The sequence below is a fragment of the Artemia sp. Qi Xiang Cuo genome, chromosome 14 (genome assembly GCF_049724085.1).
Source record: "Artemia sp. Qi Xiang Cuo chromosome 14, ASM4972408v1, whole genome shotgun sequence".
NCBI lineage: Eukaryota > Metazoa > Arthropoda > Branchiopoda > Anostraca > Artemiidae > Artemia > Artemia sp. Qi Xiang Cuo.
This window is the reverse complement of record NC_142807.1, coordinates 47,332,771-47,346,910: the sequence shown is the minus strand read 5'-3', so window position 1 is coordinate 47,346,910 and position 14,140 is coordinate 47,332,771. Positions and strand designations below refer to the sequence as shown.

General features: G+C 35.6%; 1 protein-coding gene and 1 pseudogene across 1 annotated transcript; one reads left to right on the top strand and one right to left on the bottom strand.

Annotated features, from left to right (window-relative positions):
* Nucleotides 1–36: 36 nt before the first annotated feature.
* Nucleotides 37–5,572, bottom strand: LOC148944542 (uncharacterized; annotated as a pseudogene).
* A 280-nt stretch (nucleotides 5,573–5,852) lies between these two features.
* LOC148944541 (uncharacterized) lies at nucleotides 5,853–12,962 on the top strand. Its single transcript, XM_089099953.1, has 2 exons — nucleotides 5,853–5,867; nucleotides 12,252–12,962. Exons 1-2 carry the CDS (start codon nucleotides 5,853–5,855, stop codon nucleotides 12,960–12,962), a joined length of 726 nt encoding a protein of 241 aa, XP_088956079.1.
* Nucleotides 12,963–14,140: the final 1,178 nt, after the last annotated feature.

Genomic DNA, 14,140 nt, shown 5'->3' with positions numbered 1-14,140 from the left:
AACTCACGCAGACAAGGCCAATGACAGCTTTACACTCTAGCCACGATAACTTTTATGCTCGGGCACTCTTTCAGAAAAGCTTGATGGGTCGGACACTGAAACCTGGTTTTTCTTAGCATTCATTGCTTTCGCATACTCTGATTCTGGTCCTCTATTAGCATGACAAAGCATAGTGGTTTTGTTGCCCTTTAGCACCTTGCGGCAGTACTTGCAGTATGCTTTGCTCGGATCTATTTGGTCTGGGACTATCCAGTCCCTAAGTAGGGGGACCTTCATCCATTTCTTGCAAAAAATTTGAGAGTAAAACTTCTTTGAGTTGCCTCTATTACTGAAAGATTTGGTCATTTTTTTTTCTCTTTTGACCTCCGTTTCTCTTGTCACTCTTATAGCGCTTTTTAGTTTTTAAATCTATCGAGTCAGCTAGTTCAGACGAATCAGACGAGTCCGACTCAAAATCGTCTGAGCTACCTGAATAGCTGGACAAATCATTGGCAATATCACTAACTTTAGATCTAAAACTCTTTTTGTGTTTTGGGATGGACTCGATAATATCTGAGCTCGAAACTCCTAAAGCAGAGTTGACACAGCTAACAGGTCCTGTCTGTTCATGCACCGGAGTACTAATATTACCTGACAGAGTGTTTAGGCTATTTTCATTCTTTTTAGCAGACTTCTTAAAGAAATCGAAAAGGTTCTTGTTCTTTTTGGCATTTGAAGCTTCCATGTGCCCTTGATGTTTCTTTTCCTACAAAAAATTTTTTAAGTTTAATTTTTCACGCATAGCATAACGGGGTAGGGCTGGGTATACTCAAAACACAGTCAACTCAATAAAGCAGAACTACTATTATAAGAAGAATAAACGAAATGGGACAGGAGCCACTAGTTTCACAAAGCAGACGACTACTCACTGAACAACTAGAATTGGTTTCTAGAATTGAAAGCAAATGGCTTCTAGAATAATTAAATATAAAAAAGAGTTTCTTCAGCTGTAAGTAAGGAACAGCACTAAACTTATAACGAACAGGTTGTTAGGGGATTTAGGTAATATACCGTCCTAAATCCCTCCATCCTTACTCTAAAGTTTTTTAATGCTTTAAAAAAATAATTATTCTAAATCAACGGGCATTGTGTTTCAGCAGTAATTCTTAATGGATTGGGACATTAAAGTTGAAGTTTAGTGTAAAGAGCGAGGGATTGATGAGAGGCGTCCCCCCATTTGTAGAATAATGTCTGTTTATTTTAAGGTTTAATATTGTTCGTTGCTTTTTTTTATAATTTCTGATCGTTTTTTAAATGAAACCAGGAAATCTCCTTCTCCCTTTTGTGGAAAACTATGTCTAGGATAGGGTCCTTAGAGGGTCATGTTATCCCCCATAGAGCTATTGGACTTTTCAAATATACTGAATAAAAAGTCTTTCACAAAATTTTTATCAAATGTCTTTGGGGAAGACGGGTCGTGGGATAGGGGCTGGTTGCCCTCTCATCTTTTGATAACTTTAAAAGGACACTGAAACTCTTAATTTTGAATCAGCCCTCTTCCGAACGTCTAGGTCCATTGGTTTGATACAACCACTCCTGGGGAAAGCGAAAAAAACTAAAAACAAATCAATGCGCATTCGCTGTCTTTCTTCGAACAAAATAAATAAAATTTAACATTTTCATAGACAAAAGATTGAAAACTCTACATTCTCTGATGTGCTGAATCTGAAGGTATGAACTTTATCAAGATCCCTCTAGTTTTGGAGGTATTTACCCCCTTTTCATAAATCATGCAAACTCTTGGGATCGTAGATTTTGACGATTTGTTTTGTATTTGATGGGGTTTTTATATTAGGAACGAACATAAAAATCTAATTTTTTTGGTTTATTAGTTGTTACTCATTTTTTTTTTAGGAGTTTTGATTACTATTAGGCCGAGTAACTCCTTACTCCTAGTTCGTCACTACGAACTGTCTGATTTATCTTGAAACACGGATATCAAGTGGCAAAATAAAAAAATATAGCAGCCCCCCTAGGTCAATGTTCTTTCTAATCATAGTAATCACTGCACCCACAGTTCTATGTTAGCCCATCTAATGCCTGCATATAGCTTTAGCTTATAAATCATACAAAAGTTTCCTGTTTTTATTTCAACTAGTATTATTTGGATTATTAACTTACGATTCGTGAGAAATAAATCTAAAAACCACATAAAACTTCACAAGAAAAAAATATGGACATAATAGCAAAATTCTTGGCACCATTGTGGCAGAAACCTTGCATTAATTAAAACTTGCCAGGGATGCTGATCAGAGTTTGAAAATTATCTCCTCCTTTTTATCTTGGGTAGAAAACTTAATCTACAAAAATTGCACTGAGGTGTTTTATTGAGTGAAACAGGGTTTTAGGGGTATACATTTCTGGAGGTTCCGGGGTACACTGAATATCATTTTTATGTCTTCCTTGCACCAAGCAAAGCTTGGTCTCCTTGTACTACTTGTTAAAACTGATAACAATAGGAAAAGAGTATAGGGTGATACAGCTTATATGTGAACACAAAATTTCTAAATATGAGAAACATATACATATATTGTTCGAATCTACTTTATCCTACTTGTAGTAGATAGTTCGTGCAGCCAGCAGCATACCTATACAGTGATTAATGTCCCAAAAGTAGCGCTGGTGTTGCGTGAAATATGATTAATTTCAGTAATAATCTTTAGTATATTTATGACAATTCTTTTTTTAGGGCTGGTTAAAAAAAATGTAGGCCTATAGAAAAGCAAAAATAATGAGAGAAGTCAGCATAGTCAAAAGTGATTGGAGGCCAACTAACGCTCCTCTCACGCCCACCATTTCCTAAAGACATCCAATCACAATTTTTAGATAAACATTTTGTTCAACGTTGTTGAAAGTTCTGCAAATTAGGTCTTTGAGGATGACTAACCCCCCCCCCCAACCGCCCTCAGGACAAGGATTTTAATGTATGCCCTGTGGGAATATAAAGCTTTTATAGAAAGTAATGTCATATAAACTTCACAAAGAGGCTAATTCGATTGAAAATTGAAAGGGCTAATGCTCTTTTTAATAGTTGAAAGTGATTGGAGAGCAACTAATCCCCTCTCACGCCCACCAATTTCCCAAGCACATTCAATTATAATTTTGAAATAGCCATTTTTTTCAACATACTTGAAAGTTCTGGAAATTAGGTCTTTGGGGGTTGACACCCTCCCCCCCCCCAAAGTCCACAGGGTCCGGGGTGTAAGTTATGCCCTGGGCGCATATAAGGTTTTTATATAAAGTATTTTGATATAAACTTCAAAAGGGGCTCATTCGATTGAAAATTGAAAGGGCTACTGTTTGAGAAAAAGTTGGAGGGTGGAGGGTAACCTAAAAGGCACCTCGAGGTAGCTTTTGTCCAAAGTTTTATGGTTTACCGAAATTACATAAGCAAGGTATTCCCTTAAGGTCAATTGTAGCGTGTACGAAAGCCCCATGCTTCCAATATTTGGAAAGTGACTATGTACAGCCTTCAAACCTTTGCTTTGAACCCAAAAATCGTACACATACCTAAGAAATTGAAAATGCAAATAAAGTACCGTTTCTGGATGTATTAATTATTCGTATCATTGATAAACGGTATTTTACAATTTAAAGAAAACCCGCGCAAAATAATTGATATCTACATTTTAAATCCAATCACCCCCCCCCCCTACAATCTAAAAGATGTGTTGTTACATCTCTTGTCCATCATTCCCTAAACATTTGCTCTGATTCTTACATCACAGATGAACTAAATTTTATTGGAGACATTAGGGAACAAAAAACAATTCAACGTTTCGTAAACGATTTTCAAACTGTAACTATATTTTCAAAATGGTGATTTTATTGCTGGATGTTTGCATGAATAGCTGAAGTACCTAAGTTTAGAAAATAGAAAAATCATTTTAGGCCACCGTTGGGACTTTTAGAAAGATATCGTTGTAAATTGTCATATTTCATAATGCTATGCAAAAAAGTTTCAGAATTGGATGTTCAAAGCATCGGCTTTTCTAAGTCCCAAAAGATGAGGTCAGAAATGACGTTCTTATGACTTTTTTCTTACACATTCATAACTCTTAATGGAGCCTCTATATTGAAAATTGGGAGGTGTCCTCAAACAAAAGTTGGAAGAGAGGGGCCCCTAGGAGAGAGGGGAGAGGGGACCCTTTGAGGTTGAGGCCGTTGGTGCTTGCGGTCCTTGATGCTCAAATCCATAATCGTCTCACTAGTTGATTTCTAAGGATTTCTATGGATTGTTCTGAATTTCTATATTAGTATCAACTTTCTAGTATACTAGAATGTTAAAGCATATTTTATATTGACAACTCTGCTTAAACGGTACTTTTGTATTATACAGAACATATTCGAGAAGTAAAGTTATATCGTCCACATCCCATATTGTGTACGAGTCTATTATAGCGACCACAACCGAGAAGCAAACTGTTATCCTAGCCTCGAAGCGCGAACAATATAAACAGTCTCAAGTTGGAATTGTGAAATAACAGTTACGTAAATTCATTGCTGAAATTCTCAGATGCATGGTGATGTCACCTTGTTAGCCCAGTACTTCTAACTCCCTGATTGGCCTAGAAAGAGGCACGCGATCTTGTACTGGTAGTATTCAAAACCCTTTGATCTTGTACTGGCAGTATTCTAGCTCATTGGAGATCAATGATCTTGTACTACCAGGGCTGGTACCCCTTCTTCTACTCTATAATTAGTTTGCTTGATTATTATCAAGGCTAAACGTACTGTTCCAAGAACCTAATAACTTCACAACAGCCTTTGCAACAAGAGTCAAAAGAGGAATAAAAGCAGAAAGTGGTGGTTTTCAGGTAGCCTTTCAGTAGACCTACGATGGTCCAGGGGGCAGACGATGTCCTTGGCAACCTAATAGAAAATTTTTCACGTTTGTGAATATATATGATTAATTCCAATTTTATAAAAATGCAAACCCAACTGCAAGAACGTAATTCGATAGTTAGTAGCATATACTTGCAAATGGAACATAAACATTAAAGAATTATGCTGGGCATAGAAAATTTTAAATACATGATTTGTTTTTATTTTTATTAAACAGGGTGCTTTATAGATTCATTTGCCCACATATTATCCCCGATCCTTACTTTTTTGAAAGCCTTTGGCCTGAACTCATAACACTATGATAGCAAAGTGTTCCTCCAGCAAAGTTTTCTTTCGGATTTCGATAATCCCCCTCTAAATCAAGAAAGTAAAATAGCAAGTTCGAACTATTAGTAGTACTAGTTAATTCTAATTAACAATTACTAGTTTGTTCGAAGAAACGCCATAAGTGCCAGTGATTATTCCTCTACAAATACTAATACTCTGGTATATTTTGGTTACACTGGTACACTGTCGAGAAGTGAATTTTGGTTAATGATAATAAAACAAAATAAAATATCATGAAAATATAATACTTTTTGGTAATTCCTTGTTATACAGAACACACTAAAGAAGTTGTATCGTGGACTTGAGCCAATAACCGGTTTTCATAGCCAGACAATAGCTTTAGCTCGGTTGGAAAATACATTGCAGCTATATTTTAATTAAATATTCAGTGGGTATTTTGGTTAGATTAGGTCTATTAAGGTTACGCAAGTGTGGTCGGTATAATACACAAGTAATCAATAGCAATAATGTCTACCAATGCCCTTTTTATTTTGCCTGTTATTTCACTGTCTATTCTCACATTATTTTTGCACAGGTATAAGTTCTGGCACGTAGCAAGATATGGTTTATAATGTTGCTAGAAGAGCTCACCTGTCTTCTTTTTACCTTCCGTTGAACTCTAATACCAGAAAGATATCAATATGCCTTATCAACAGGTAATGTGTTACCAAAAGAATAAGCAAGAGGTTGCCCCTAATCGTCAACTATTTTTTTTATATTGACATTCTATTTGAGCGGTATCATCTCTGGATATCTCCCTCTCGCATATCCACCACCAACAAAGTTAAATGGTTTCCACCACCAGCAAAGTTAAAAGGAATTTAGCTCCTCGCTGTCATGAGAACGTACGCATACATTTCCAATAAGATCTCCACTACTACTTGTTTCATAGTTCAAATATTCCTCCTTGTCAGCATTCAACGCAACGTTGATTTTATCACATGTACATACTTTCTTCGAATAATTAATTTTCACTCTTTTTTGAGAATACGATGCAGGTGTTTATCCTTCGAATGTATCAAAATTAATGATTTAATACATACAATAAACTATGTATTGTCAATAACCAGCAATAGAGTACCACTGGGACAGCCGTGTAGAGTCAATGAGTGGCCATAGAGTACGACTGATACTGCCACATAAATAATAAAAAAAAGTTGACTAATTTTCAAAAAAATTCCATGTCAGAAAAAAAAATGCTACTACAAACACTATTTTTCTAATATTAAAATTTACGACTAACATATCTATATCATTCTCATATCGTATTTCAAATATTAAAAATATTAGATGTGATTTTTTAAAGTATATTCCATGTCATTCAGATAACAACCCATAGAGTACCACTGGGATAGTCGCGTAGTATTTATGAGCAAGCATAGAGTACGATGGATGTATCCGTATAAATAAAAAATGAAAAAAAGTTGAATAATATTTCAAGTCCTAAAAATTCCATCAGAAAAAAAGTACTACTACAAAAAACTATTTTTCTAATAGTAAAAGTCACGACTAACATATCTATATCATTCTCCTTTCCTATTTTGAAAAAGATAAATGTGAATTTTTCTTTTGTTTTATGTATACTTCATGTCAGTCTGATAACCAGCAATAGAGTACCACTGGGACAGTCGCGTAGTATCGATGAGTAAGTATAGAGTACGATTGATATAGGCACATAAATAAATTCATAAAAAAAGTTGAATAATTTTCCAAGTCCAAAAAATTCCAAGTCAGAAAAAAATGCTACTGCAAACACTATTTTTCTAATAGTAAAAGTCACGACTAACATAACTATATCACTCTCATTTTGTATTTTGAAAATATGAAATGTGATTTTTTTTGGTTTAAGTATGTTTCATGTCATTCTAAGACAAAAAAAGTGGAAAAAAATTTCTATGTTAAAAAAAATATAAAAAGTGAAAGTTCAAAAAAAATTAAAACAAATATGGTGAGAGGGGAAAAAGTTGGGGGGAGGGGTATTGGGGCCCTTGGAGGTTTTGGCATGGTTGACTAATTGCTGCCGTATCATTGCTTTAATGTTTATAGCTTTAATAATATCAACTTTATTTATATTCCTAATAGTACAAAATATTTTATATTGCCTGAACTCCTCATTTAGTACTTGTGTATTATACCGACCACACTTGCGTAACCTTAATAGACCTAATCTAACCAAAATACCCACTGAATATTTAATTAAAATATAGCTGCAATGTATTTTCCAACCGAGCTAAAGCTATTGTCTGGCTATGAAAACTGGTTATTGGCTCAAGTCCACGATACAACTTCTTTAGTGTGTTCTGTATAACAAGAAATTACCAAAAAGTATTATATTTTCATGATATTTTATTTCGTTTTATTATCATTAACCAAAATTCACTTCTCGACAGTGTACCAGTGTAACCAAAATATACCAGAGTATTAGTATTTGTAGAGGAATAATCACTGGCACTTATGGCGTTTCTTCGAACAAACTAGTAATTGTTAATTAGAATTAACTAGTACTACTAATAGTTCGAACTTGCTATTTTACTTTCTTGATTTAGAGGGGGATTATCGAAATCCGAAAGAAAACTTTGCTGGAGGAACACTTTGCTATCATAGTGTTATGAGTTCAGGCCAAAGGCTTTCAAAAAAGTAAGGATGGGGGATAATATGTGGGCAAATGAATCTATAAAGCACCCTGTTTAATAAAAATAAAAACAAATCATGTATTTAAAATTTTCTATGCCCAGCATAATTCTTTAATGTTTATGTTCCATTTGCAAGTATATGCTACTAACTATCGAATTACGTTCTTGCAGTTGGGTTTGCATTTTTATAAAATTGGAATTAATCATATATATTCACAAACGTGAAAAAATTTTCTATTAGGTTGCCAAGGACATCGTCTGCCCCCTGGACCATCGTAGGTCTACTGAAAGGCTACCTGAAAACCACCACTTTCTGCTTTTATTCCTCTTTTGACTCTTGTTGCAAAGGCTGTTGTGAAGTTATTAGGTTCTTGGAACAGTACGTTTAGCCTTGATAATAATCAAGCAAACTAATTATAGAGTAGAAGAAGGGGTACCAGCCCTGGTAGTACAAGATCATTGATCTCCAATGAGCTAGAATACTGCCAGTACAAGATCAAAGGGTTTTGAATACTACCAGTACAAGATCGCGTGCCTCTTTCTAGGCCAATCAGGGAGTTAGAAGTACTGGGCTAACAAGGTGACATCACCATACATATGAGAATTTCAGCAATGAATTTACGTAACTGTTATTTCACAATTCCAACTTGAGACTGTTTATATTGTTCGCGCTTCGAGGCTAGGATAACAGTTTGCTTCTCGGTTGTGGTCGCTATAATAGACTCGTACACAATATGGGATGTGGACGATATAACTTTACTTCTCGAATATGTTCTGTATAATACAAAAGTACCGTTTAAGCAGCGTTGTCAATATAAAGTATTCTTTTATATTATAGTATATTAAATTGTTGATACTAATAAAGAAACTAAGAACAATCCATAGAAATCCTTAGCAATCAACTAGTGAGACGAATATGGGTTTCAACCAGAAAGAACCACAAGAACCAAGGACCTCAAAATCCAAGGGTTCCCTCTCCCCACCCTCCTCGGGGCTCCTCCCTTCCAACTTTTTGTTTGAGGAGACCTCCCAATTTTCAATATAAAGGCTCCATTAAGATTTATGAATGTGTAAGAAATAAGTTATCAGAACGTCGTTTCTGACCTCATCTTTCGGGACTTAGAAAAGCGGATGCTTTGAACATCCAATTCTGAAACGTTTTTGCATAGCATTATGAAATATGACAATTTACAACGATATCTTTCTAAAAGTCCCAACGGTGGCCTAAAATGATTTTTCTATTTTCTAAACTTAGGTACTTCAGCTATTCATGCAAACATCCAGCAATAAAATCACCATTTTGAAAATATAGTTACAGTTTGAAAATCGTTTACGAAACGTTGAATTGTTTTTTGTTCCCTAATGTCTCTAATAAAATTTAGTTCATCTGTGATGTAAGAATCAGAGCAAATGTTTAGGGAATGATGGACAAGAGATGTAACAACACATCTTTTAGATTGTAGGGGGGGTGATTGGATTTAAAATGTAGATATCAATTATTTTGCGCGGGTTTTCTTTAAATTGTAAAATCCCGTTTATCAATGCTACGAATAATTAATACATCCAGAAACGGTACTTTATGTGCATTTTCAATTTCTTAGGTATGTGTACGATTTTTGGGTTCAAAGCAAAGGTTTGAAGGCTGTACATAGTCACTTTCCAAATATTGGAAGTATGGGGCTTTCGTACATGCTACAATTGACCTTAAAGAAATACCTTGCTTATGTAATTTTGGTAAACCATAAAACTTTGGACAAAAGCTACCTCGAGTTGCCTTTTTGGTTACCCTCAACCCTCCAACTTTTTCTCAAACAGTAGCCCTTTCAATTTTCAATCGAATGAGCCCCTTTTTAATTTTATATTACAATACTTTATATAAAAACCTTATATGCTCCCAGGGCATAACTCACAACCCTGACCCTGAGGAGTGTGGGGGGGGGGAGGGTGTCATCCCCCAAAGACCTAATTTCCAGAACTTTCAAGTATGTTGAAAAAAATGGCTATTTCAAAATTATAATTGAATGTGCTTGGGAAATTGGTGGGCGTGAGAGGGGATTAGTTGCTCTCCAATCACTTTCAACTATTAAAAAGAGCATTAGCCCTTTCAATTTCAATCGAATTAGCCTCTTTGTGAAGTTTATATGACATTACTTTCTATAAAAGCTTTATATTCCCACAGGGCATACATTAAAATCCTTGTCCTGAGGGCGGTTGGGGGGGGGGGGTTAGTCATCCTCAAAGACCTAATTTGCAGAACTTTCAACAACGTTGAACAAAATGTTTATCTAAAAATTGTGATTGGATGTCTTTCGGAAATGGTGGGCGTGAGAGGAGCGTTAGTTGGCCTCCAATCACTTTTGACTATGCTGACTTCTCTCATTATTTTTGCTTTTCTATAGGCCTACATTTTTTTTAACCAGCCCTAAAAAAAAGAATTGTCATAAATATACTAAAGATTATTACTGAAATTAATCGTATATTACGCAACACCAGCGCTACTTTTGGGACATTAATCACTGTATTGGTATGCTGCTGGCGGCACGAACTATCTGCTACAAGTAGGATAAAGTATATTCGAACAATATATGTATATGTTTCTCATATTTAGAAATTTTGTGTTCACATATAAGCTGTATCACCCTATACTCTTTTCCTATTGTTATCAGTTTTAACAAGTAGTACAAGGAGACCAAGCTTTGCTTGGTGCAAGGAAGACATAAAAACGACATTCAGTTTGCCCCAGAGCCTCCAGAAATGTATACCCCTAACACCCTGATTCACTTAATAAAACACTTCTGTGCATTTTTTGTAGATTAAGTTTTCTAGCGAAGATACAAAGAAGAAGAAAATTTTCAAACTCTGATCGGGATCCCTGGCAAGTTTTAATCAATGCAAGGTCTCTGCCACAATGGTGCCAAGAATTTTGCTATTATGTCCATATTTTTTTCTTGTGAAGTTTTATGTGGTTTTTAGATTTATTTCTCACGAATCGTAAGTTAATAATCCAAATAATACTAGTTGAAATAAAAACAGGAAACTGTTGTATGATTTATAAGCTAAAGCTATATGCAGGCATTAAATGGGCTGACATAGAACTGTGGGTGCAGTGATTATTATGTTTAGAGAGAACATTGACCTTGGGAGTGGGCGGCTATCTTCTTTTATTTTGCCACTTGATATCCGTGTTTCAAGATAAATCAGACAGTTCGTAGTGACGAACTAGGAGTAAGGAGTTACTCGGCCTAATAGTAATCAAAACTCCTAAAAAAAAAATGAGTAACAACTAATAAACCAAAAAAATTAGATTTTTATGTTCGTTCCTAATATAAAAACCCCATCAAATACAAAACAAATCGTCAAAATCTACGATCCCAAGAGTTTGCATGATTTATGAAAAGGGGGTAAATACCTCCAAAACTAGAGGGATCTTGATAAAGTTCATACCTTCAGATTCAGCACATCAGAGAATGTAGAGTTTTCAATCTTTTGTCTATGAAAATGTTAAATTTTATTTATTTTGTTCGAAGAAATACAGCGAATGCGCGTTCATTTGTTTTTAGTTTTTTTGCTTTCCCCAGGAGTGGTTGTATCTAACCAATGGACCTAGACGTTCGGAAGAGGGCTGATTCAAAATTAAGAGTTTCAGTGTCCTTTTAAAGTTATCAAAAGATGAGAGGGCAACCAGCCCCTATCCCACGACCCGTCTTCCCCAAAGACATTTGATAAAAATTTTGTGAAAGACTTTTTATTCAGTATATTTGAAAAGTCCAATAGCTCTATGGGGGATAACATGACCCTCTAAGGACCCTATCCTAGACATAGTTTTCCACAAAAGGGAGAAGGAGATTTCCTGGTTTCATTTAAAAAACGATCAGAAATTATAAAAAAAAGCAACGAACAATATTAAACCTTAAAATAAACAGACATTATTCTACAAATGGGGGGACGTCTCTCATCAATCCCTCGCTCTTTACACTAAACTTCAACTTTAATGTCCCAATCCTTTAAGAATCACTGCTGAAACACAAGGCCCGTTGATTTGGAATAATTATTTTTTAAAGCATTAAAAAACTTTAGCGTAAGGATGGAGAGATTTAGGAGGGTATATAACATAACTCCCCTAGCAACCTGTTCGTTAAAAGTTTAGTGCTGTTCCTTCCTTACAGCTGAAGAAACTCTTTTTTATATTTAATTATTCTAGAAGCCATTTGCTTTCAATTCTAGAAACCAATTCTAGTTGTTCAGTGAGTAGTCGTCTGCTTTGTGAAACTAGTGGTTCCTGTCCCATTTCGTTTATTCTTCTTATAATAGTAGTTCTGCTTTATTGAGTTGACTGTGTTTTGAGTATACCCAGCCCTACCCCGTTATGCTATGCGTGAAAAATTAAACTTACAAAATTTTTTGTAGGAAAAGAAACATCAAGGTCACATGGAAGCTTCAAATGCCAAAAAGAACAAGAACCTTTTCGATTTCTTTAAGAAGTCTGATAAAAAGAATGAAAATAGCCTAAACACTCTGTCAGGTAATATTAGTACTCCAGTGCATGAACAGACAGTACCTGTTAGCTGTGTCAACTCTGCTTTAGGAGTTTCAAACTCAGATCTTATTGAGTCCATCCCCAGACACAAAAAGAGTTCTGCATCTAAAGATAATGATAGTGCCAGTGATTTATCTAGTTATTCAGGTGGCTCAGACGATTTTGAGTCTGACTCGTCTGATTTGTCTGAACTATCTGACTCGATAGATTTAGAAACTAAAAGGCGCAAAAGGAATGACAAGAGAAACGGTGGTCAAAAGAGAAAAGAAAATGACCAAAAATCTGTTAATAATAGAGGCAACTCAAAGAAGTTTTACTCTCAAATTTTTTCCAAGAAATGGATGAAGGTCCCCCTACTTAGGGACTGGATAGTCCCAGACCAAATAGATCCGAGCAAAGCATACTACAAGTACTGCCGCAAGGTGCTAAAGGGCAACAAAACCACTATGCTTTGTCATGCTAATAGAGGACCAGAATCAGAGTATGCGAAAGCAATGAATGCTAAGAAAAACCAGGTTTCAGTGTCCGACCCATCAAGCTTTTCTGAAAGAGTGCCCGAGCATAAAAGTTATCGTGGCTAGAGTGTAAAGCTGTCATTGGCCTTGTCTGCGTGAGTTGCCAAAGTGAATCTTCCTATTTCAGGAATGGACACATTTTCACAAAATCTCAAGTTTCATGTCAAAGACTCTCAAGTCATTAATAATTTGAACTGTGGAAGAACGAAGAACACTGTTCTGATTTAACAAGTGGGAAGAATAGGGGCAAGCCATCTCTCAGAAACACTAAAAAATACAAAGCTTTCCATAATTGTTGACAAGTCCACTGACCGAACAACAACCACATCTTTAGTCATAATGTTGTGATTTTTCTCAGTGAGTGATGAAGATATAGTCGAGTGTTTTTTTTTACATGTCAGTTGTCACTGATGCTTCTACACAAAGACTAAAAAGCTCATAGTGAATGAATTTGACCAAACAGGGATTCCGTTGAAAAATATGATCGGCTTCGCGTCAGACAATGCCAGCGTTATGGTTGGATCAAAGAATGGTCTAGCTACACTTTTGAAACCAGACCTTCCTTGGCTTTCAACTTTTGGGTGTATTTTTCACTCTTTTGCATTGTTTTCAGCGGCTGCACTGGAAATTTTAGATCAGTCAATTGTCCAGTTCAGCCATGATATATATATAATTTCATTGCTTATAGTCCAAAAAGAAAGCAAGAGTTTGCGGAGTGTCAAAGGTTTGTTAATATTTCTGAGCCATGCCTTCTGTATCCCAGTAAAACCCGTTGGCTGGCAATGGAAAACCTAACTGAACGTTTGCTCGAGCAGTGGGAAGCTTTAATCTTATATTTTCAGTCCATGCTGGATGAGAACGTACCATCCGCTGATCCTCTATATGCTGCTCTAAAGAACAATACAGTGCAGTTACATTATTGTTCCTTGGACACATTTTACCAATAGTGAACACCCTCAATAAAGAGTTCCATAGTGAAAAAGTTCCAGTACATGTCCTTTTGGAAAATGTTGAAGGAGGACTGAAAGAAATAATGTGTTGCTTTGTAAAAACGGAAAATTTGAGATGCTTGGGACCTTGGAAGGTTGACTTTAAACACCCAAACAACCCAAAAAATTATGAGAGTATGTATTTTGGTGCAACATTTGAATCATTTCGAAAAACTGTGACGCTAAATTAGTTGATGGAGTTCACAACAAATGTGTTAGGTTTTACCAAATGTTTTGTGAGCAGATCCGATTCCG